This window comes from Podarcis filfolensis (genome assembly GCF_964270895.1).
Source record: "Podarcis filfolensis genome assembly, chromosome: 1".
Taxonomy (NCBI): Eukaryota; Metazoa; Chordata; class Lepidosauria; order Squamata; family Lacertidae; genus Podarcis; species Podarcis filfolensis.
This window is the reverse complement of record NC_139604.1, coordinates 123,826,447-123,850,732: the sequence shown is the minus strand read 5'-3', so window position 1 is coordinate 123,850,732 and position 24,286 is coordinate 123,826,447. Positions and strand designations below refer to the sequence as shown.

The 24,286-nt window shown below is 45.8% G+C and overlaps 1 protein-coding gene across 10 annotated transcripts in view; it reads right to left on the bottom strand.

Annotated features, from left to right (window-relative positions):
- INF2 (inverted formin 2) overlaps positions 1 to 24,286 on the bottom strand; it is a 71,011-nt gene that overhangs the window by 26,817 nt on the left and 19,908 nt on the right. For all 10 annotated transcript variants that reach the window (XR_014547227.1, XM_083610696.1, XM_083610693.1 and 7 more), the window contains exons 2-6: positions 7,880 to 8,288; positions 5,524 to 5,639; positions 4,075 to 4,234; positions 2,572 to 2,605; positions 953 to 1,094 (exon numbers count right to left, since the gene is read on the bottom strand). Coding sequence is in view for 9 of the 10 variants with exons in the window: in XM_083610696.1 (XP_083466822.1) it covers positions 953 to 1,094; positions 2,572 to 2,605; positions 4,075 to 4,234; positions 5,524 to 5,639; positions 7,880 to 8,273 (846 nt within the window). In the remaining variant the exon portion in view is untranslated. The remainder of the gene's footprint in view (positions 1 to 952; positions 1,095 to 2,571; positions 2,606 to 4,074; positions 4,235 to 5,523; positions 5,640 to 7,879; positions 8,289 to 24,286) is intronic.

Sequence of the window (24,286 nt, the reverse complement as noted above, 5' to 3'; positions counted from 1 at the left end):
GCAGTGTGACTGTGAGTGAAAGCAAGGTTTGCATTCTATATCACATCCAATATTCATGGAGGACAAGGCTAGATGGTTACCTGCCACCTTCAGGATCTGAAGCACCATGCATAATGGTGGCAGAAGACTGTTGCCCTCACACCTTGCTTGTAGGCTTCCCAAAGGCATCTGGCTGTCCACTGTGGCAAGGGGATGCTGGGCTTCAAAGCCCCTAGGTTTGGCCCAGCATGACTCGTTGCATCTTCTAACTTCTGCTGCATCTGTTTCTCTTCTGACAAAGCTTTCCCTCTCCTGGCTCCTTCACTGCATATATTTAGGCACCAGGCAAAAACATTCCTCTTTAATTGTTAATTAAACAATCTATGGCCTTTTAAAGTGTGTGTGTGCGGTGGTTATTTGTCTGTTATTATGGTGTGCATTTTTGTGTTTTTATATTGCAAACTGCCCCATGATCATTGGATGAAGGGCAGTATAGATATTTAATAATAATAATAACAATAATAATTGATATGGTTGTTTTTAATGGGTTGAGTGGCTTTCCTTTGTTTATTGCTTATTGCTTTATATCCGATAGTTATTAGGTTTTTAATGGATACTTGTTACAGTGGTACCTCTAGATGCGAACGGGATCCGTTCCAGAGCCCCGTTCGCATCTAGAAGCAAACGTAACCAGCGACGGCACGTCTGCGCATGCATGCGTCGCTTTTCGGCACTTCTGCGCATGCGCACGACATCATTCTGAGTGTCTGCGCATGCACAAGCAGTGAAACCCGGACGTAACACGCTCTGTTACTTCCAGGTTGTCACGGAGCACAACTCGAACGCGTTCATCCTGAAGCACATTCAACCCAAGGTATGACTGTATTAGCTATTTGGAAAAGGCGGGGGGACAGAACAGGAATGTTCTAAAAAGGTTTAAAGCTGCATTTAAAAAGAAGACCCCCCCACTCACTTTGTTAAACAGGGATGAGAAAACCTCTTGATGGTTGCTCATGTCAATCCCATCGCATATCCTCAGCAATTCCTCGTCATCTTCGGACTTGGCCTCCTCAAACGTTTCACACTGGATAAGCAAGTCCTCATCCTCTATATCTCTGCAGAGAACCCGCAACAGTAGATATTTGCAAAGCCCTCCGTTAAAAAACTGAGCTCATTTTGAGTTACATACAGGTATGAGAGGGTGTCCCCAAATCTCAACTACTTCCTGCTCTCCTTAATACAAGCATCTATACTGAGAAAGTGAAATACACATATTTAGGGAAACCTCTTTATATTTTAAGTCTCCCGAAACATTTTTGGAGGGTGGGTCAATTTGCAAATCACAGAGTCCTGTGGCTTTTCTTAGTAGCAGTGCCCTTGGTTGGGGCCATAGCTGTCAACTTTCAGATTTGTAAATAAGGGATCAGCAGCCTCGAAAATAAGGGATCAGCAGCCTCACGTGTCCCGGGGACAGTCGACGGGATATCTAACATTCCGGGATAGCAGCGGGAAGCGGGGCTGGAATAAGGGAATTTCCCGCAAAAAAAGGGAAGGTTGGGGCACAGCTACCCTCCAGACACCAGCATCACTGGTGATTACCTGGATGGGGATGCAGGTGGTGGTAAGGTTGGGGCCAATGCAGCTATGCTGGCAGGACTCCAACCATTGCAGCTGTATGACTCTGACCTCACCACTGCCCTGTTTCAACTCAGCCCTGGTAAACCATTGCTACACTAGGGTCAGGAGGGCAAACCCATGGCTCTGCCTCATTACAAGTGCTGCTAGTGTCCTCTTCCATTAAAATGCACCCATGGACCAAAAATAAATGAGAAGAAGGAATAAATGGGGGTTTCCTACTGGTGGGTGTAGCTAGAGACATTAATGGATCAAATCCTGGCTCAATAACCTTGGATTCTGTTAACTACTGCTTCTCATTATGTATGAACTGGGAACTGCAGTTAATGGCTTCCAAACGAGCTAGAATTTGGAAGTGGGAAGCAAGTAGTTTATTAAGCCAGTGTTTCATCATGAAAACTGGGCCACTCGCTTAGAGCAATTGTCTCAACCTAGGTCAGCTGGGACTGGAGTTGCTTGGCTGGAGTGTGAAGAAATCCTAGGTGATCACAGCAGAATCTGATGGGTTTGGAAAAAGCATGCTTCTAGACCTCATGGTAGCAAAAATCAAACTGAAAATGCATACCTATATTGTCATTATTTGCAAGAAAAAGATTGAGGGGTCTTAGAAAAATGATGGAGATAGTAAAAATCTCCAACACGCTCCAGTGTTATTAGTCATTTCGACTAGGGGGAAAATTCCTTCCACGATCTAAATACGACGATCCATCAGGCCCTAAATGTGAGCACAGCACAGCTGTTTCAAAGGAAATGTAATGGTGGTGCAAGTCTATTCAAGCCCAAATCTCTTGATGCATAGGTCTGTCATGCAAAGTGGTTGGAGCTAGACAGAAATAACCGCAAACATAATGGCTGGCCTGAAGATTTGTACCAACAAGGGAATGATCATCCTGAAATGATGTGCTGCTGCAAAATAAATCTCAACGGATATAGTCGGAAAGGTAATAAATGACTCACCTCAGCTTGGTTAAAATATCCAACAACTGGAGACCTGGAAGGAGCGAATTAAAAATGTGTTGAAGAGATGGTCTAATGGACCCAAGGTTTCACTGACATAAAAGAACACAATCACTAGCAAATAGGGCTGGGCGATATATCAATATATCGTCCAAAACCAGTTTGAAGTCCATATTGTGATATTGGTTTCATAATATTTGACCTTGCAATATATTGCGAATCATTTTTTTAAAAAAAATAATATATTTTTTATCACCATTTCCAAAATCAAATTCAAATATACATTTCCACTATTAATATCTTTCTTTATAATAAAACAATGAACGACTTCCCTTCTTCCCCTTCCCTGGTTCCTTTGATTTTCCCACATTCCTGCATATTCTTATACAGTATATCCATTTAGTTTGATTTCTCCCCTTATTCTTCCTTTATTACATATTTTACTGTTGAATTTACCTTAATACTGCTAGCGTTTGCACATGTTTACAGTTATTTTCCAAATACTCCACAATTTTTCCCACTCCACTTTTATACTTGATCTACTTGCTCCCTTATTTTACTTGTTAGGCCTGCGAACTCTGCATATTCTATCATTTTTTATCGCCAATCCTCCTTATTAGGGACCTCACTCACCCGCCATTTTTGGGCTAACAAGATCCGAGCTGCTTTAGTAGCACACATAAATGATTTTTTTCCTGATTCCTAGGTACTTCCATCTGTACCATTCCCAAAAGTAATGCCTCTGGTTTTTTGGGATTTTTTTTTTAATTGCAAATCATGATGCACATGTGTCTGTGTGCAATGCAAAAATAAAGATGCGGGACAAACCACAAAGCCAGTCAATGCCTCAACATGGCTATTTCCTTATTTCAGACATTGTGATAGACCAGTATATTGCGATGTTTAGATGGTGATATATCATGATGTTGAAAACCAGGTTGTGTCCAGCCCTAATAACAAACTTATTTTATTTATTTAAATCTCACCCTTTCTCACAAAGGAGCGCAGTGTAGCAAACAGCAAGAGTAAAAGGTAAAGGTAAAGGGACCCCTGACCATTAGGTCCAGTTGTGACCGACTCTGGGGTTGCGGCGCTCATCTCATTTATTGGCCGAGGGAGCCAGTGTACAGCTTCTGGGTCATGTGGCCAGCATGACTAAGCTGCTTCTGGCAAACCAGAGCAGCGCACGGAAATGCCATTTACCTTCCCGCCAGAGTGGTTCCTATTTATCTACTTGCACTTTGACGTGCTTTTGAATTGCTAGGTTGGCAGGAGCAGGGACAGAGCAATGGGAGCTCACCCCATTGTGGGGATTCGAACCACCGACCTTCTGATCGGCAAGTCCTAGGCTCTGTGGTTTAACCCACAGCGCCACCCGCGTCCCTTCTGTATATGACTAGTCTATACCTAGACCACAGCATCCTAGAACCCCAGTCTGGATCAAGGAATGGCTCTGTCATTGACGTTGCATCATGTTCTAGGTTTCCGGATTGCCGTCCTTACCAATGAACTCATTGCGGAGCTGCATCCGAGCTCTCAGTTCTTCCGTCCCCAGGATGACTGCGTTGATGGCACTCAAGAGGGTTATCATGTAGGGCACGTTGTCGGTGGTCGAGAGCTCATTCATGATGACGCTGAAGCGGTACTGTTGGTTCTTCACCGTCTGTGACACAGAAATCGAAGACGCGTCAAATCAAGCTTCAAAATCAAGAGCAACACGGGAAGCTGCTTGCATCAAAACTGCCCAGACCCTTTGGACATCGAGCCCAGAACTGCCTGCTTTTGACTGTCAAGGGCTCTCCAGGGTCACAGAAGGGTTTTCTTCCCCATCAACTGCCCTTCATGGAGATGCTGAAGACCAACCCTGGGATTTCCCCTCTGCAGAGTAAGTGCTTTACAACTTAGCTATAGTCTCTTAATAAAACAGCCGAACACAAAAAGCTCCTTTAAAATGAGTCAGGCAATTGGTTCTTCTAGCTCAGTACTGTCTAAACTGGCTGGCAGTGCTACTCCAGCAGGCAGGAGATAATTAACTATACAGCCTTTAGAAGACATCTGAAGGCAGCCCTGTATAGGGAACTTTTAAACATTTAATGCTTTACAGTGGAACCTCGGAAGCCAAACGCCTGTAAACTCGAAGGTTTTGGCTCCCGAACGATCGGAAACCGGAAGTGATTGTTCTGGTTTTTGAATTATTTCCAGAAGCCAAACATGCGGCACAGCTTCCGATTGGCTGCAGGACATTCCTACAGCCAATCGGAAGCAGCGCCTTGGAAGTCAATCATTTTGGAAGCCGAACGGACTTCCAAAACGGATTCCGTTCGACTTCCAAGGTACATCTGTATTATGTTTTTGTACATGCTGGCTGGGGAAACCCAGTCAGCTGGGTTAATATTAACATTAATATCAACACTGATATTAATATTGATATTAATATTGAACCTGGGGTCCTCTGCATGCAAAGCAGATGCCCTACTAGATGAGCTACAGCTCTCCCCATATCGCTCTATATGAAGAGCCTACGTATGTAGATACACAGGAAGTTGTCTTATACAGAGTCAGACCATTGGTCCATCTCATTGCTGCCTACACTGACAGGCACCAGCTCTCCAGGGTTTTGGGCAGGAGATATTCCCAGCCTTACCTGGTGGTGCTGGAGATTGAAGTTGGGACCTTCTGCATGCAAAGGGTACTACAGCCCTTCCCCTATCTTTCCCCACTACTAAATCTCATTATTATTATCTATTTACATTTGCTAGGTAAACCACTTTCAAAGTGGCCAATCCACGCATCCCTATGTGAAGCTCTACTTGTGGAATTCCTGGAGGCATCCAGTTAGTCGCAGTGGGAAACAAGACACTAGAGTAGATAACCTTTGATCTGATTCAGCAGAGCATTTTCATACGTGTGTGTACATTGTGTCCTTAACAACACATCTGACTTTCTGCTTGCCTTGTAATGATCCAGGGCGTCCAACGCCAGAGCGTGACCATCCACTGAGTAAATGCAGAGAGCGGCCAGGAGCTCAAAAGCTTGTTTCTTGACCATGACGTTCGAGGTGTCAAGTGCTGCAGAGACAGAGGGACCGAGGTCAGCAATGAGGGCACGTCTAACCTATGGTGACCGGATTTTTCTCAATGAATCCGGGGACACTTTTTTTTTAAAAAAAGCTGAATAGCAACAGGGAGTCAGTAGTGGGAATGATGAGGCAAAAGACCCTGGGCCCAAGCACACATGCATATTGTAAAAAGGTGCAAAGCCCTTCTTTTGCACCCTGTAAAACATAAATGCACAGAGTTTTTTAAAAACTGGGCAATGGCGCGTCGCCCACCCACGACTCCCGAGCCTCCCCCGATCTCCTGCCCCCTTCCTCCTTTGTTTTGACTGATCACGAGTCACAGGCGGGTGGCTGTTGCCTGGTTTTCTGAAAAAACTCTGCACATTTATGTCTCACAGGGTGCAAAAGAAGGACTTTGCATCTTGCCTGGCAGAGAAACCACGTGCCTTGTGCCCCCGAGCTTCCCCCGATCTGTAAAAACAAAGGGGGAAGGGGGCAGGAGATCTGTACCACCGGACATCCCTGGTTCCCCTTCGGCAGTGGCAGCAGCAGCGAGCAGCTCCTGAAGCCAGCCAGAGCCAACTGCACTACCAGGCTGGCTCCGGGCTGCTGAGGCTGCCACTGCCACATTTCCCGGGGATAGATTTGCAAATCTGGGGACATTCCGGGGATGGAATTTGTCCAGGGACAGGTTTACAAATCCGGGGATTGTCCCTGGGAACCGGGGACGTCTCGTAACCCTAGTTTAACCTCGAGATAACAACTTAGGAAATGGCTCGGTTCAGGAAGGCACAAATCCCTCCTGCTTGGGGGAAAGTGTGCCTCTGCTCAGTTTGGTTGTGTACTTCCAGTGCTTTTTTTTTCTGGGGGTACACATGCCCCTAAACATTTTGTTAATCTAATGGGAGAAGAAACTAAAAAAATTAAAATTCTAAGTTTCTTCTCTAGCACGGTGAACCGTCAGTTCCGTTGCTACCCCCAATGGCGGCCTCATTTCCTCTCACAGTGTTTCCTGAGTCTCAGACGGAAGCGAGTGTTTAATGTGTGGAGCAGTGTAGAATGTGGATGCGTGGTGTTTTACTGATGAAAGTTTGGCCTCATTGAGGGGCAGTATTTCAATATTAGTAGGAAAATTACTATAATGGAGATTTTCTTGAGTAAAGAAAGTCCAGTATACCTGAAGGAGCATCTCCACCCCCATCATTCAGCCCAGATACTGAGGTCCAGTTCCGAGGGCCTTCTGGTGGTTCCCTAACTGCGAGAAGTGAGGTTACCCTCCCATCAGATGTTAAAGAAATAAACAACCATCTGACGTTTAGAAGACGTCTGAAGGCAGCCCTGTTTAGGGAAGTTTTTAATGACTTATGTTTTATTGTATTTTTATCTTTTGTTGGAAGCCACCCAGAGTGGTTGGGGAAACCCAGCCAGATGGGCGGGGTATAAATAAATAAATAATGATTATTAAAATGAGAGTACCCCTAAACATTTTTTTTTAGAAAAAATCACTGCGTATTTCTAAATGTTTTATTTATTGTCTAGGTCAGGGGTCAGCAAACTTTTTCAGCAGGGGGCCGGTCAACAGTCCTTCAGACCTTGTGGGGGGCCAGACTATATTTTGAAGGGAAAAAAATTAACAAATTCCTATGCCCCACAAATAACCCAGAGATGCATTTTAAATAAAAGGACACATTCTACTCATGTAAAAACACGCTGATTCCCAGACCGTCCATGGGGCGGATTTAGAATGTGATTGGGCCGGATCAGGCCCCCGGGCCTTAGTTTGTCCTACCCATGGTCTAGGTCTACTTTTGTTGCATTGCAACTACATGTTTTAGGTAAAGGGTAAAGGGACCCCTGACCATTAGGTCCAGTCATGACCAAGTCTAGGGTTGCGGCGCTCATCTCGCTTTATTGGCTGAGGGAGCCGGCGTACAGCTTCTTGGTCATGTGGCCAGCATGACTAAGCCACTTCTGGCGAACCAGAGCAGCGCACGGAAACACTGTTTACCTTCCCGCCAGCACGGTACCTATTTATCTACTTGCACTTTGACGTGCTTTTGAACTGCTAGGTTGGCAGGAGCTGGGACTGAGCAATGGGAGCTCACCCCGTCATGGGGATTCGAACCGCCAACCTTCTGATCAGCAAGTCCTAGGCTCTGTGGTTTAACCCACAGTGCCACCCTCGTCCCACTACATGTTTTGTGTGCCTGCAAACACTGCGTGGAATGAACGAGGGAAACATTCTCTCACCTTGGGAGAGTTTCCTGACGTAGCCTTCATTGCTCACGATGTACTCGATGCCCTTCTGGGAGTTCATGACTGCTCGCACGCAGTTGATGCAAGTCAGCTGCAACAGGGCATCTGAGATCCTGGAGACCCCCCTCCCGGAAAGCCTGTCCAGGGCCTCAAGCAGGAGATCCAGTCCGCAGAGCTCCAGGAACTGGACCATCCAGCCATCGTCGCTGCTCTCCAGCCGCTTCTTGAGCCCTGAGTAGTTCACCACGGATGGGATCTGCAGGAGGCGGATGCACAGCTCCGGCTCTGCGTTTTCCAGGTTGGCCTCCGTCTGATCCGAGTCCTGAGATCCCAGCTTCTCCTTCAAGGCAGCCCATTTCTTCTGCACACCTTCCTTCTTGAGAGACATGTTGGCCGGTGACTCCTAAAAGTGGGAGAAAGAGAGAAGCGCAGGCATTTATTTATTGTTGGTTTATTTACTTAAATATCCATAAACTGCACTTTTATATAACTCATCACAAGGCGGCACCACAGACTATAAAACACCGCATTACAATAAGGGATTGGATGGCCATCGGCCATGGAAGCTTTAGATTCCTGCATTGCGGAGGGGGTTGGACTAGATGACCCATGGGGTCCCACTTCCACCTCTACGATTCTACGAGTCTAAAAAATGTCAGACACATCAGCAAGAGATGGTTGGCAAAGAATCTCAGGTGCAGAAAGCCAGCCTGAATAATAACAGTTCTTAGAATACGAGTAGAGATGGCTGCTGCTGAACCTCTAGTGGCAAGGAGTTCCACAGGGCAGGTGCTGTCCCACTGGAGGTTCAGCCCCTGATGACGTTCAGCCAAACCTCAGGGGCATGGGGGAACCACAAAAAGTGCCTCAACTTTCAGCTTTCAGATAAAACTCAGCGGCTGCTGCTAAAGTCTCTCCCCTACAACACAGATGTGTCACCACAAAGGAATGTGCTGGACTTCCAGTTTCTCTCTGCAGAGCCTTATCCATGTGATCAAGCTCCTGTACTGCAGCCAACACACTTCAAATCCACCTTCTGGGTTTCCAAACAACTCAACAGAAGTCTTCAAAAAGTGCCTGGGGTGTGTGTGGAGGGGGGGGGGGCAGAAACTCCATATTTCTGTGGCAAGCACTACGTGGAATGCAGTGGTGCAGTCCTCAGGCACACCTACTGGCCGCAACGTCAAATGAGTCTAGGGCAGGGGTCGGCAAACTTTTTCAGCAGGGGGCCGGTCCACTGTCCCTCAGACCTTGTGGGGGGCCGGACTATGTTTTGAAGGGGGGGGGAATGAACGAATTCCTATGCCCCACAAATAACCCAGAGATGCATTTTAAATAAAAGCACACATTCTACTCATGTAAAAACACGCTGATTTCTGGACCGTCCGAGGGCCGGATTTAGAAGGTGATTGGGCCAGATCTGGCCCCCAGGCCTTAGTTTGCCTACCCATGGTCTAGGGTCTCCAACTCCCATTTTAGCTCCCAGCTAGCATGGTCAATCGGGAGATGAAGACTCACAGAATTGTAGAAGTGGAAGGGACTTCCCCCTGCAATGCAGGAATCACAGCTAAATAATCCCTGATTACGCTGGAGAAGTCCATCACCTTCCAAGGAAGGCTGTTCTATTGTTGAACAGCCCTTGGAGGTTGCAGTCGGAGGCCAATGAGATCTGAAGATCCTCCCCACCCCCATCCCTGAGGACTGGGGAGACTCAAGTCAAAAACCCCACACAACCACTGGGTGAGCTTGGGCCTGTCAATCTCTATAATCTACCTCACAGGGTTGTTAAGATAAAATGGGTCGGAGGGGGAGAGCCATACATGCAGGGAAGAGTTGCTACCAGTCAGAGTGATGGCTCAGTAGCCACTGAGCCAGATGGACAATTGGTCTGGCTTGGTCCAAGGCAGTTTCCTATGCTGCTGGCATCGAATTCCTTGCAGGAAAAGGGTGGGATGAGAATGTCCAATAAGTGAAAACAGGGGTTAAGCATCAGGCTCTTTGTTTTTCGCCTTCTCTGCTACTCTTGAATTCCAAATAGCTTGGACAATGGCCGAGTTGCTAAACCACTCTGCTGGCTAATAAAAAAAAGAAAAAGAAAAAGAAAGCAAGGCAGCATTGCTGGAAAATGTGAAACAGTGAATAAGCTTTTTGTGCGTGTATCGTGAAGCTTAGGAGGAGAAAATGCACACGGCAAATAAAATCACCAGGGAGCAAAGGATATGTTGAGGAGCAACTTTTTCCAGCAGAAGAACTCCTTGGCTTCTTCCAAGGAGCTCTGGAAACAGCCCCTTCTCCTGACCCCTTCTGAGCCAAGCCCTTCTGGCCTTGGCAGAGAAGAGGGATGAGGAATTTGTGGGGGAAGAAGAGATAAATCTGTCTTCTGCTTCCTCAAGCCTGAATGCTAAGCAGTGACTAAAAGGCTTCTTTAACATTTCCAAGCTGCCTCTTCTGACAAACCCTTTAGAGAGAGAAAATGCTGAGAGAAATAAAATCAAATGTCTTGTAATCTTCACTTTCCTGAGTGGGAGGATATTCTAGGGCAGCTTTGCAGGATGAATTTCTGGTCAACTAACAAATACTATAGCTGTCATTTGATACAGTGGTACCTCGGGTTAAGTACTTAATTTGTTCCGGAGGTCCATACTTAACCTGAAAATGTTCTTAACCTGAAGCACCACTTTAGCTAATGGGGCCTCCTGCTGCCGCCATGCCACTGGAGCATGATTTCTGTTCTCATCCTGAAGCAAAGTTCTTAACCTGAAGCACTATTTCTGGGTTAGCGGAGTCTGTAACCTGAAGCGTATGTAATCTGAAGCATATGTAACCTGAGGTACCACTGTACTTGGAGCAAAGAATAATTTAATAAAATTAACCAACAGCCTGAAACAATGAAATTAGCTTTATTCTTCTATCAAAAAACCCCCACAAAACAGTTTCAAAAGTTTCTAGCTCCTCACAGGAGCTTTAAACAGAGCAGAGAGTACATTCTAAGGCACATTCTTGATCAGGACAGGCCCAAGCCATTTTGCTGCCTGAGGCGAAGGAAAAGATGGCACTGCTTGCCGCTCCTTCCATGGGCAGAAGGCAGCTGGTCTGGCAGTCAAATCATACTTCACATACAACATTTCTCCACCGCACCTGAAGCTAGCTTAGGGAGCAAACGGCAGGCCACATGGTTACACACAGCTCCATCCTCCAAACCTACCCCACAGCTCTCCATCCCTTAACATTTGCCGCCTGAGGCAGCTACCTCATATGCTAGGGCAGGTCCTGTTCTTCATTCACAGCAATGTGACCTAACATTATTGGAATAGTTCTTCACACAGCACAGAGTTAAACTACAGGAGGCCCTGGTGGCCACCAATATGGATAGCTCCAAAAGAGGGTTGGAGAAATCGATGGAGAAGGAGGAAATCAATGGCTCTGAGGCTCCAGGGGAGAGTGCTCTTGGGATCGGGCCCTGCTTGCGGGTTCCCCCCCATACATCTGGTTGGCCACCATGAGAACAAGATGATGGGCTAAATGGGACAGTGGCTTGAACCAGCAGGCTCTTCTTACGTTCTTAACATGCCTACATGAGCCAAACATGAACCAGCCACAACATGGTTCCTAATTCTCTGCCCGGTGCTCACTGTTTCCTCAACAGGTCAGTCAGGGACTGCTTCCTGACAACCTGTTTAATGCACAAACTTTAGGTGGTTTTAAGATGAAACTGCCTCTTTATGGAGCATTCAATCTGATGGCAGGGATGTTAGACAACATCGAGCAATTGTTACCCCACACACTTTCCGGCGTGTTTTCCTGGCCATTTTAGTGATTGCAAAAAGTATGGATTTTGAGAAGAAGTGAGCTTTTTGTGGAAGAGCACCAAATTCACTCGAATTGCACAACCTGAATTTGCCAGTATGTACGTGATTGAATCCCGCCAGAAAAAAATCTACTGTCTGGAAGAATAATAGTGTGTCAAAAGAAAGAAAGAAAGAACGAAAGAAAGAAAGAAAGAAAGAAGCATTTCCTGAAGGCCTAAAAGGTTTGAAAGCCTCTGCTTTAAAACCACAAATGACAGCAAGCTTATGTGTTCAATTGGCATTAACACACAGCTTTGAGGGGGGATTCTTCAGGAGAATAATAAAAACCAAGTCTCTTGAAGGCAAGGTTATCACAGCTGAAAGTAAACCAAACAATGAAACACAGTTATGTCTGCTATTTGAAACGCTCACCACTTAATACTCATCCAGGAATGGAGAAACCAAGCTATGAAACGAGGCATGCAGTGACACAGCCTTCTTGTTTTCACTTGGTTATAATGAAGACAGGCTTGTAAGGCAATATAAGATTCCCCGTCACACAAAACTGAAAATAAATGATGCTGTCATTCTTGTTGATTTAACATGTCTATGCAGGGTTAGTACCAAAGTAAAGCAGGAAATCCTGGACTGGTTTTCCTGTTTGTCACTTTTCTTTAAGTAATAACATTGAGTTAAGCGTTTCCTCTCCACCTGTATCTAAAAGACTTCAGTGTAGGCAGTTCTTTGGAATAAATCCAAGAGGACATGTGTGGAACTAAGAAAGCCTATTGCTGTTGTTGTATCACAAAGTGGGGTGGGGTGGAGATCTAGGCTGAGCTTATTTCGTAATGAAAACTGCTACCACCATCACGAACGTAACATTCATAGCACTTTTCCTAATGTGCAAAAATGTTCTTTTAATTGTGGTTTCTCTCAGCTTCTCATTTTTCCAAAATCCATATTGCAAAAATCAGAGAAGTGTGAATTTTGAAGGATAACTGTGTTTCTGTTCCCCTACTGGCTCGAAAAGGGTGCCTTGGGTAGTTTCTTATTAAAATGCAAACAACAGAGAATTTCTCCATTGTTCCTACCCACTTCCCCTCTGTCCCACTGACAGTTTGCAGGAATGGGATGTGCTATGAGGTGAGAGGTGAGGAAAAAGAGCTGTATCGGGAACTGCACAATAAATAGGTCCAAATTGAAATGTGAATCAAACCAAATCTCTCCTCAATCTCCACTGACAGGTATGCCAGCAGAATCCCATCACTTACTCCTGTGGGAGCGAGTCATATATTTTATCTATGTGCAGAGTAGTTTCATCTGTCCCAAATCTTCCGACATTCGGCTTCAATGGATGTCCACAAGTTCTGGTGTTGCGAAAGAGGGAGCAAAAGGTTTCTCTTTATTTCCTCCAGCTACCATGGCCAGTTGCCATAAAGGATGGAAGCTGCAGTTTCACAACATCTGGAGGGCCAAAATGTCCCCATTTCAGCACGAGAGTGATAAGGTGTGATACTGCCACAAGTGGCCACAATCCACCCCCCCAAAAAAAACCCACCAGCAGTTCTTGCAACCCATTTAACACCTGTCTCCTTTTAATCACTTTTAAGCTGACCACAAGGAGAGTTTAACTGGTAAATGACTCAGTCAATGGGTTGGGAATAATGGGGCATTAGTAGGTAATGAGCACTTTGCAAACTATTGAAAGAATTAAAACTAGCAGTGGTATGTTTGCTAACTGTTCTTTTGCTTTTGTATGCAATAGAGAGTTTAATTCTGCCTTTGGAATGAGAACAGAGATCAGCTGTATCCATTTTCTCTCTCTCTCCTTCACACACAGCAGCTGGAATGAGGTAATCATCAAATAAAGCCATCAAGGAGGATTAGATTTAAGAAATTAGCTGCATGGTTCCAAAGTTTCACAGAAACAGTGAGCATTACCCGTTTAATAGTTCAATAATATACAATATTTCTAGTTACAGGTAGGTAGCCGTGTTGGTAGTCAATTTTTTTTTTTAAATCCTTCCAGTAGCACATTAGAGACCAACTAAGTTTGTCATTGGTTTGAGCTTTCGTGTGCATACACACTTCTTTAGATACACAACATTTTGCATTTTAATTATGCTACTTTCAGCTTTTCCTGTCAGTTGATTTTTGCACTTTGTACTTACTCCCAGGATCTACCTTTTCAGTTAAAAACAAACAAAAACATTTTCAGTGCAGATTAAGGGGTGTGTGCATGTGTGTGTGTGGGTGTGTATTGTGGCTTTGCGCACAGTGGAGAGGAAATCGGTGAACAGATCTAGTTGACTTTCCCTCCCCCCTTGAAAACAGTTTTTTTAACTTGGAACCAAAAAAAAAAAAAAAGATCAACCTTTTGGATTGCCTCCCACTGGGATGACTTTAAAAAAAGGATTAGGCAAAATTCCTGGAGGGTACTTCTTCCAGTGGCCACCAGCCACAATGATAACATTTTCGCTCCACTGTTGGAAGCAGAACCGTCTCTGAATACCAGAGGTTGGGGACTGCAATTAGGGAGAGCACTTTTGCACTCAGGTCCTGCTGGGAGACTTCCATTCACATCTGATCGGCCACTGTGAGAACAAAGGATGCTGGACTAAATGGGCCTTTGAAGAAGAAGAAGAAGAGTTTGGATTTGATATCCTGCCTTTCACTCCCTTTAAGGAGTCTCAAAGCGGCTAACATTCTCCTTTCCCTTCTTCCCCCACAACAAACACTCTGTGAGGTGAGTGGGGCTGAGAGACTTCAGAGAAGTGTGACTGGCCCAAGGTCACCCAGCAGCTGCGTGTGGAGGAGCAGAGACACAAACCCGGTTCCCCAGATTACGAGACTACCACTCTTAACCACTACACCACACCGGCTCTTTGGGCTCTTGCTATGTTTATGTTGGGACAGTGATGCATCACCTCCTCACTCAAAATTACACGTTGATGGTTTCCAAGGAAGGGGTGTGATTATGAGAGCAGCGAGCGGCTAGGAAGCCCAGCTAGGACCAGGAAGCCTCTAGTTCAAATCTCCACCCGCAGTGGCATTCAAACCTGGATTCAAGGCCAACACGTTAGCAACTGACAGTGCGGTCCTATGCACATCACCTCAAAAGGAAGCCCTCTTAAATTCAGTGGGGCTTGCTCCCCAACAAAAGTCTATAGCATTGCCGCCTGAACAGGGCCGGATTTAGGTTTGATGAGGCCCTAAGCTGCTGAAGGTAATGGGGCCTTTTATCCTTTGTCAACAACAAATTGTTGATGTTTTTTGTGCTTTTAATATTCGGTTGGGGCCCTAAGCTATAGCCTGTTTAGCTTATACGTAAATCAGGCAGACTCATAAAATGTGCAGTGGCACAGTTCTTTTCTGCTTTAATCGCATGTCCCCATCCAAAAGGGTGTTTTTATGACTCTGCAGGACTCTTTCTGCTTCTGACATCCTGACATGCTCTCCTCAGTAATGAGCTGTGACTCAAAAGCAGCTTATTGATTCTTCATGGGAATTGGCAAGAGGAGTGGATGCTGGGTGAATGCATTAATTCTCCCCAAATTAGTGTGTGGGGGAAAGCGCCTTGCATTTCTGTTACTTCATTCTGCATCTCAGGGCGAAAGTAGGTGTGACGTTAATTGCACAAATACAATTAACATGCATGCTTTCTTGCTTCCCAAATAGCAGCTCAGGGGCAGGTTGAGCAAGTTTGATACCGATACTGCCATGTGTTGGGAAGGAAGAATTTAATTGTCTGTTTCTAAGCAATGAACTCTGACAAAAAAACAAAACACCCATCTTCGAATTTGCTATTTGCATTTCAAGGAAAACCTCCGTGGATGCCAATGGGGGCTATCTCTTGAAATGTGATAAGCTGCTTTGGAGAGGGGATTTTAAGTATCATGGTAGGGAAGGAAAGACTTAAAGTCTACCCACAGCAGCTGATCCTTTTGGGGGGGGGGGAGAATCCCCACTGAAGCTGCTGTTTACATTTCAAGGAAATGCAAAAAGCAGCTGTGGAGCGAGCTTTCGTTTGGTCTGGTACCATGACAGGGAAGGAAAGGGTTACATTCCACCTCCTCACCCTGCTCAGGAATCTGCTCAAGCTTCCTCAAGGCTGCTATATACATAACAAGAAATGGCACATTAATTGCACCATTGCACCTGACATCACATTTAAGAATATTGGAGGAACACAGTAAGTTATAATAATAATAATAATAATAATAATTTATTATTTGTACCCCGCCCATCTGGCTGGGTTTCCCCAGCCACTCTGGGCGGCTTCCATAGAAAACCAAAAATACACTAAGATATCACAGATTAAAAACTTCCCTGAACAGGGCTGCCTTAAGATGTCTTCTGAATGTCAGGTAGTTATTTATCGCTTTGACATCCGATGGGAGGGCGTTCCACAGGGCAGGCGCCACTACCGAGAAGGCCCTCTGCCTGGTTCCCTGTAGCTTTGCTTCTCGCAATGAGGGAACCGCCAGAAGGCCCTCGGCGCTGGACCTCAGCATCCAGGCAGAACGATGGGGGTGGAGACACTCCTTCAGGTATACTGGGCCGAGGCCGTTTAGGGCTTTAAAGGTCAACACCAGCACTTTGAATTGTGCTCGGAAACGTACTGGGAGCCAATATACTGAAGCCCATCGTGAAGCTGAGGCTCCAATACTTTGGCTACTTCATGAGAAGAGAAGACTCCCTGGAAAAGACCCTGATGTTGGGAAAGATGGAGGGCACAAGGAGAAGGGGACGACAGAGGACGAGATGGTTGGACAGTGTTCTCGAAGCTACCAGCAGGAGTTTGACCAAGTTGCCTTATACTGAACCATTATTTTATTATTATTTATATAGTGCCATCAATTTTGCAGTATAAAGAATCCTTGCCCCAATAAAGATTCCCCCCCAAAAGAAAGCATTGAAAAACAAACACCCCTTTTTATTAGACTAGAGAGAGCAACAATGGCAGGAAGTTATTTGTCAAAGAATCAAAGAATTGAATTGTAGAGTTGGAAGGGACCCAGAGGATCATTTAATCCACCCCTCTGCAACACAGGAATATGCAGCTGTCCCATATGGGGCTCGGACCTGCAACCTTGGTGTTATCAGCACCAACTGAGCTATCAACGCAGAGAAGATGTTGGGTCAGGGAAAGTTGAGCTGGATCAAAGTTAAGAGTTGCAGATTTAAGCTGGATAAAATTCTCCAGCAAAGGAATTCTGTCGCCATTAAAGCTGGATTCTGGAATTAGTTTAAATTAGTTATATTGGGAACCTTTGATGCTCCAGGTTGTGCTGAACTAGAGCTCTCACCTGCCCCAGCAAGCCTGTCCAATGGTCAGGGGTGATGGGAGTTATAGTTCAGCAACACCTGGTAGTGATGTATGGAAGTGAGAGCTGGACCATAAAAAAGGCTGATCGCCAAAGAATTGGTGCTTTTGAATTATGGTGCTGGAGGAGACTCTTGAGAGTCCCATGGACTGCAAGAAGATCAAACCTCTCCATTCTGAAGGAAATCAGCCCTGAGTGATCACTGGAAGGACAAATCGTGAAGCTGAGGCTCCAATACTTTGGCTACTTCATGAGAAGAGAAGACTCCCTGGAAAAGACCCTGATGTTGGGAAAGATGGAGGGCACAAGGAGAAGGGGACGACAGAGGACGAGATGGTTGGACAGTGTTCTCGAAGCTACCAGCATGAGTTTGACCAAACTGCAGGAGGCAGTGGAAGACAGGAGTGCCTGGCGTGCTCTGGTCCAGGGGGTCACGAAGAGTCGGACACGACTAAACAACTAACAACAACAACACCTGGAGGGAGAACGGTTCCCCACACCTGGTCTAAATTGAACACATTTGCTGACTGAACTTCCTCTGCACACAGTTCATCACATGGAGGGGGTCAAGGACTATGCAAGTTTGAAGCTCTCTCTCAAGTATTTTTCCACTTTCCAGCATCAACATAAGCTCTGAAAAACCCTGAAGTGAAAGCTTGCATTCACTTTCCGGCTGAAATCAGTTCAATAATAGCTCTCACCATCCCTATTTTGTTTCCCTGCTAGGATATGTACAGTATGTACTCAGTACACTTCGTTTTTCTTTTCTTCTGGTCCTGTTTAATATCAATGTTCATCCGGATTCAGGAAACATTCCCAAGACCATCTGTTTTACAGCAAGGAGACCAGAAGGAGAGCCCTGCTGGAGCACACCAAAAAAATGTCCATCGAGTCCAGGATCCTGTCCCCGCACCATGGCCAACCAGATAAGCCCATAAGGAGGTCATCAAGGCAACAGTACTAGGAGCTGGGAAACCACAGTCCTTCAGATGTTGTTGGGCCTGTAGCTCCTATCATCTCTGACCATGGGCCATGCTGGCTGGGCTGATGGGATTTGGAGTCTAACAATATCTGGAGATTCACAGCTTGTCTACCCTTGATATCTATGCCTGCTGTTGATCCCCAGTATTTGGCACTACAGCCACATTCACCCAGTAGATTTAAAGCACTATTCCACCACTTTCAACAGTCATGGTTCCCCCAAGGAATTCTGGGAACTATGGTTTGTTATGGGTGCTGCGAGTTGTTAGGAGACCCCTACTGCTGGGATAGCTCAGCTGGTAGAACCGGAGACTCTTAATCTCAGGGTTTGGGGGTTCGAGCCCAACGTTGGGGCAGAAGAGTCCTGCATTGCAGGGGACTGGATTAGATGACCCTGGTGGTTCCTTCCAACTCTACAATGCTATGATTCCTCTCACAGAACTACCATTAAACCCGGAGTGGTTTAATAATTCTGCAGTTACAGAACGTTTGCTCACTGAACACAGGCACCAGCTGTCTCTGCCCAGGTACGAGTGTTTGTGTGAAAAGGGAACCTAGGAAACTGCCTTACACCAATCAGAACATTGGTCCATCTAGCTCAGTATTGTGTACATTGACTTGTAGCATCCCCAAATGGTTCAGACAGGGATTTTTCCCAGGTCTACAGGGAGAAGAGGCGAAGGACTGAACCTAGGACCTTCTGAGTGCAAAGCAGATGCAAGCTATGGTCCCAACAAGTGTTCATCTGCACTTCTTCAGCATCAGAGTCAAACAACTGTATGAGTGTACAGTGGTACCTCGGGTTAAGTACTTAATTCATTCTGGAGGTCTGTTCTTAACCTGAAACTGTTCTGAACCTGAAGCACCACTTTAGCTAATGAGGCCTCCTGCTGCTGCTGTGCCGCTGTAACATGATTTCTGCTCTCATCCTGAAGCAAAGTTCTTAACTCGAGGTACTATTTCTGCTTTAGCGGAGTCTGTAACCTGAAGCGTATGTAACCTGAAGCATATGTAATCCGAGGTACCACTGTACTGCTCAACTATTTCCATGCACAGGTACCAGGATTGTACACTCGTTGAATGTAACATGTGTGAACATCCTTAGAGTACCTAGCGGTTGCTGCAGAATATTCTTTTTAGCAGCTGCCCCTTCTCTGGCTGACAGATGTGCCCAACTCAGTTCTTTGTGGGAGGCAGTGGGGAACAGTGGAGGCCAGAGTATGCTGCCCTTTGGCTCTGATGTACTAAAATGAGCATGTGAACAATTTTTGGTCCTGCCTTGGTTTTTTCAGATGTAAACAGGGTACAAGAAATATACGGCTATTGGCTTGTCCTACCTTAAGAATAGTCAGGAACATATATATATATATCCCAATGTTCAAGTAAAGCTTGTTTGAATACATTTCCAGTGTTTCCCAAACTTGGGTCTCCAGCTGTTTTGGGACTACAAGTCCCATCCTCCCTAGCTAGCAAGACTAGTGGGCAGGGAAGATGGGAATTGTAGTCCCAAAACAGCTGGAGACCCAAGTTTGGGAAACCTTGATTTGGACCATATTAAGTGGGTTCTATTTATTTATTTTCTTAATAAAATATATCAGTTCAACCACTATTTTTTTTTTTTGTGTGTGGAGTTTTCAGTATATGTATACAGCCCTTGGAGTTTTATGCAATACAGACCTCATATTGCGTAACCTCCATGTTACGGAATCTTTGGGTTACGGCCGCGTCAAACTGGGTTTTACCGCGCATGCATGTGCAGAAGCGCTCAATTGCGCCGCGTGTGTGCGCACAAGGGCACCTCCGGTTACGAAGTTTTCGGGATATGGCTGGGCTTCCGGAACAGATCCCGTTCATAACCAGAGGTACCACTGTACTAGTTCTACTCAAGAGTAGACTCACTGCAAGCAGTCTAATTTAGGGCTATTGATTTTGATGGGTCTACTCATAGTAAGGCTAACATTGCTCAAAAGGCATGTTATTATTATAGTTTGATGTAACAGAAGCCTGTGCTATACAATTTTTTAAAAATACATTGCTTAACCCACTTTGAATCCATTAAACTGGACGCATTCAATGGGAAAAGGGGGGATACACAGGGAGTCGGCAAACCACTCCAAGAAGCCGCATTAGTTTGCTGCAGCTTGAAAGGAATCCCGGGGCGGCTTAAAGAGTAACAAATATGTTGTGAGTCATCGGCTTATTTCCTTAGAAATTCCATCAAACGTTCACCTAAACCATGAAAGCTTGCACAACAGCGAACCTGTTAGCTTTCAAGGAGCCGTAGGACTTTCTGCTGTTTTTAAATGAATAATGAGAAGTCAGGAACAGCCCAGAGGACGGCTTGACAACTGTGATATCAATGGTCACTTCAAGGAGGCAGCGTAGCTCAATGGCAAATGTCCACAGAAAGTTCCAGATGCAATAGCTGATGTCTCCCCTTAAAGCAGCAGTGGGGAACTGGACCTGGGCGGGGCTACCCACCTGTCAATCACCGAATTGACAGCACTTTTTGCCTGCAAAGCACTGATGATCCTAGAATCACGGAACTGTAGACTTGGAAGGGACCACGAGGGCCACCCAAGTCCGACCCCCTGGAATGCAGGAATCTTTTGCCCAGTGTGTGGGGGGCTCAAACCCATGACTCTGAGATTAAGAGTCTCGTTGTCTACCAACTGAGCTATCAGCTGACTGTTGGGTTGTGTGAAGGGAGGGGCACAGTGCTTCCCACAGGGTTTTGCAAGGTTTTGCTCTAAAGCCTTCTTCTGGCCCAGCTACAGCTCTGCCCGCTTGGCTGGATGGAGGGCCCTGGCAGACCTAATGGGGACCACGGACAGCAGGTTTCCCCACCGCTGCCTTAGTATTAGGTGTAGGGAACCTCTGGCCCTTCAGATGTCGCTGAACTACAACTCCCATCATCCCTGGCCATTGGCCATGCTTGCTGGGGCTGATGGGTGTTGTGGTTCAGCATAATAATAATAATAATAATAATAATAATAATAATAATAATAATTTATTATTTATACCCCGCCCATCTAGCTGGGTTTCCCCAGCCACTCTGGGCGGCTTCCAACCGAATATTAAAAACAACACAGCACCTCCTGGAAGGCTACAGGTTTGCCTTAAATTACCAGGTAGCCAGTGATGGGAACATCGTATGCCTGAGAGTCTAGATTTAAAGGTTAAGGTAAAGGACCCCTGACAGTTGAGTCCAGTCGCAGATGACTCTGGGGTTGTGGCGCTCATCTCGCTTTACAGGCCAAGGGAGCCGGCGTTTGTCTGCAAACAGTTTTTCTGGGTCATGTGCCCAGCATGACTAAGCAACGGAATGCCGAAACCAGAGCAGCGCACAGAAACGCCATTTACCTTCCCACCGGAGCGGTACCTATTTATCTACTCACATTGGTGTGCTTTCAAACTGCTAGGTTGGCAAGAGCTGGGACTGAGCAACAAGAGCTCACCCCATCGTGGGGATTCGAATCGCTGCCCTTCTGATCGGCAAACCCTAGGCTCTGTGGTTTAGACTACAGCGCTAGATAACCACTGCCAATCAGAATACACAGCATTGGCCTTGGCTGGGACTGATGAGAGTTGTAGCCCAAAACAAATGGAAAGCATCACATTGGGGAAGACTGGGCTTGAGAGACCAATGGTAAGATAAGACGGCTTCATATGCTCATTGCCCAATAACAGGGAGGGCACAGCACTTGATGAGCTGGTTAAAGGGACGTGGCAGCTCCAAACTTTACTCCATCTCAGGCAATGAGGCTAACAGTGCAATCCTGTACTATCTTCTCAGAGGTTAGCTCCATTGAGTTGAATGGGGATTATTCCCAGATAAGCAAAAATACAGGATTGAGGTGTTAATTTATTGGACTGTTCACAGTAGATCCCCCCCCCCCAAAGGCTGTTGAGGAAAACCACGAGACTAAAATAGCAGTGTAATGTTGCACTTCCATCATTTTTATTGCTCTGCAATGAGGGACTGCTTGCTAAAAAAAATGAGGATGGAGGAAGGAAAGAAGGCTTTTAAATCCATTATCCTGTCAACGAATTGTGCTGTATCGGAAAGCTCAACAGGATGTCAGTGCGAACATTATATAAACATCAGTCTTAAAAAGTCTCTGGAGAGAGAAAACGGGTGCTTTTCATACAGAGTGGGCTCTTCCTCTCACTCCTGCCTCCTATGCCCCCTCAAAGCTGCTCCTGAGGGTAGAAGGAGCCCCTGGACTGGGGTGGGGTGCTGCACAGATGGCTGCAGTGGGGCAGGGGAATGGGGAAAATTCAGCTAGGCTGCCTTCAGCAACTGATTGTGACTCTGAGGATTCAATAGATTCAAAGAGGATAAGGCTATCCATAGCATAGGCATGGGGGGATGCTGTGCCCAAGCACAACCTAATGCTTTTTAAAAATACCGTATTTTTTGCTCTATAAGATGCACCAGACCACAAGACGCACCTAGTTTTTGGAGGAGGAAAACAAGACAAAAAATTTTCTGAATCCCAGAAGCCAGAACAGCAAGAGGGATTGCTGCGCAGCGAAAGCAGCGATCCCTCTTACTGTTCTGGCTTCTGGGATAGCTGCACAGCCTGCATTCACTCCATAAGATGCACACACATTTCCCCTTACTTTTTAGGAGGGAAAAAGTGAGTCTTATAGAGCAAAAAATACGGTAATAACAGGAACAATGGAAAGCAGACAGACAGAGATGCAGGCAGAATATAAAGGCTGGAATGCATCTGGAATGGATCTGCAGCTTCTGTCTGCATCCCTCTCTGTCTGGGAGTGGAAGTGGGGTGACTGGCTCCAGCGGTGGCAGTAAGGGAGAAGTGACCCCTCCATCACAGACAGAAGCTGCAGATCCATTCCAACCTTTTTCTTCTGCCTTATGGCACCATCTCTGTCTGAGCTCCACATACCACATTCGTGGACAGATCTGTGGGGTTGGGGGGCCTTCTCGGTAGTGGTGCTCCCCTGTGGAACACCCACCCATCAGATGTCAAGGAAATTAAACAAATATCAGACTTTAAGAAGTCATCTGAAGGCTACTCCTGAAAGTGACTCAGAAACTACAATTAATCCAGAATGCAGCAGCAAGACTGGTGATTAGGAGTGGCTGCCAGGACCATATAACACTGGTCCTAAAAGACCTATGTTAGCTCCTAGTATGTTTCCGAGCACAATTCAAAGTGTTGGTACTGACCTTTAAAGCCCTATACCTGAAGGAGCTTCTACACTGCCATCATTCAGCCCAGACACTGAAGTCTTCCTCTAAGGGTCTTCTGCTGGTTCTCTCACTGCGAGAAGCGAAGTTACAAGGAACCAGGCACCCTCCCTGTGGAACGCCCTCCCGTCAGATGCCAATGAGAGAAATAATTACACAACCTTCAATAGAGATCTGAAGGCAATCCTGTATCAGGAAGCTTTTAAGGTGTGATGTTCTGTTGTGTTTTTGTATATTCTGTTGAAAGCCACCCAGAGTGGCTGGGGCAACCCAGTCAGATGGGTGGGGGTGCAGAAACATATTATTAAATGTAGTTCTGACTAGAAAAGAGTTTGCCTGGGTCAAATCCACGTCATACATTGAAAGCACATGGTTTACCTCAAAGAATCCTGGGATCTGTAGTTTTGCAGGGGGTTGGACAAGATGAACCTATGGAATCCCTTCCAACTCTACAATTCTATCGATGTTTTGGGGAAAGTCGTGCGCTTTTAAAATACAGTGGTACCTCGGGTTAAGTACTTAATTTGTTCCAGAGGTCCGTACTTAACCTGAAACTGTTCTTAACCTGAAGCACCACTTTAGCTAATGGGGCCTCCTGCTGCTATGCCGCCGGAGCACAATTTCTGTTCTCATCCTGAAGCAAAGTTCTTAACCTGAAGCACTATTTCTGGGTTAGCGGAGTCTGTAACCTGAAGCATATGTAACCTGAAGCATATGTAACCCGAGGTACCACTGTATACAGTATGATTGTAATGTCCATGCACAGAATAATCCTGGTTTACATCAGCAAAGAATGAGGGCCAGTGGACTTCTATCATTGCCTTGCTCTCCCCAGGGCTGAATGCCCTCCACCTGGCCTTTCCATATAGACACAGAGCTTCATCCTGATGGACGGCTATGTTCACTGTTCTGGGAAATGAGACACCCTCCCCAAAAAATGTTATCTCCCAATCCACTTTCTCCAACAAAGGAAGGAGACTGAAGTGCTCTTTCTGTAATACAGGAGACATCATAATTTGTTATGGATTTCACATTTCTAACAGCGTTTTCTGTTAGGCTTATTTTCGGAAGCACAATCCATAAA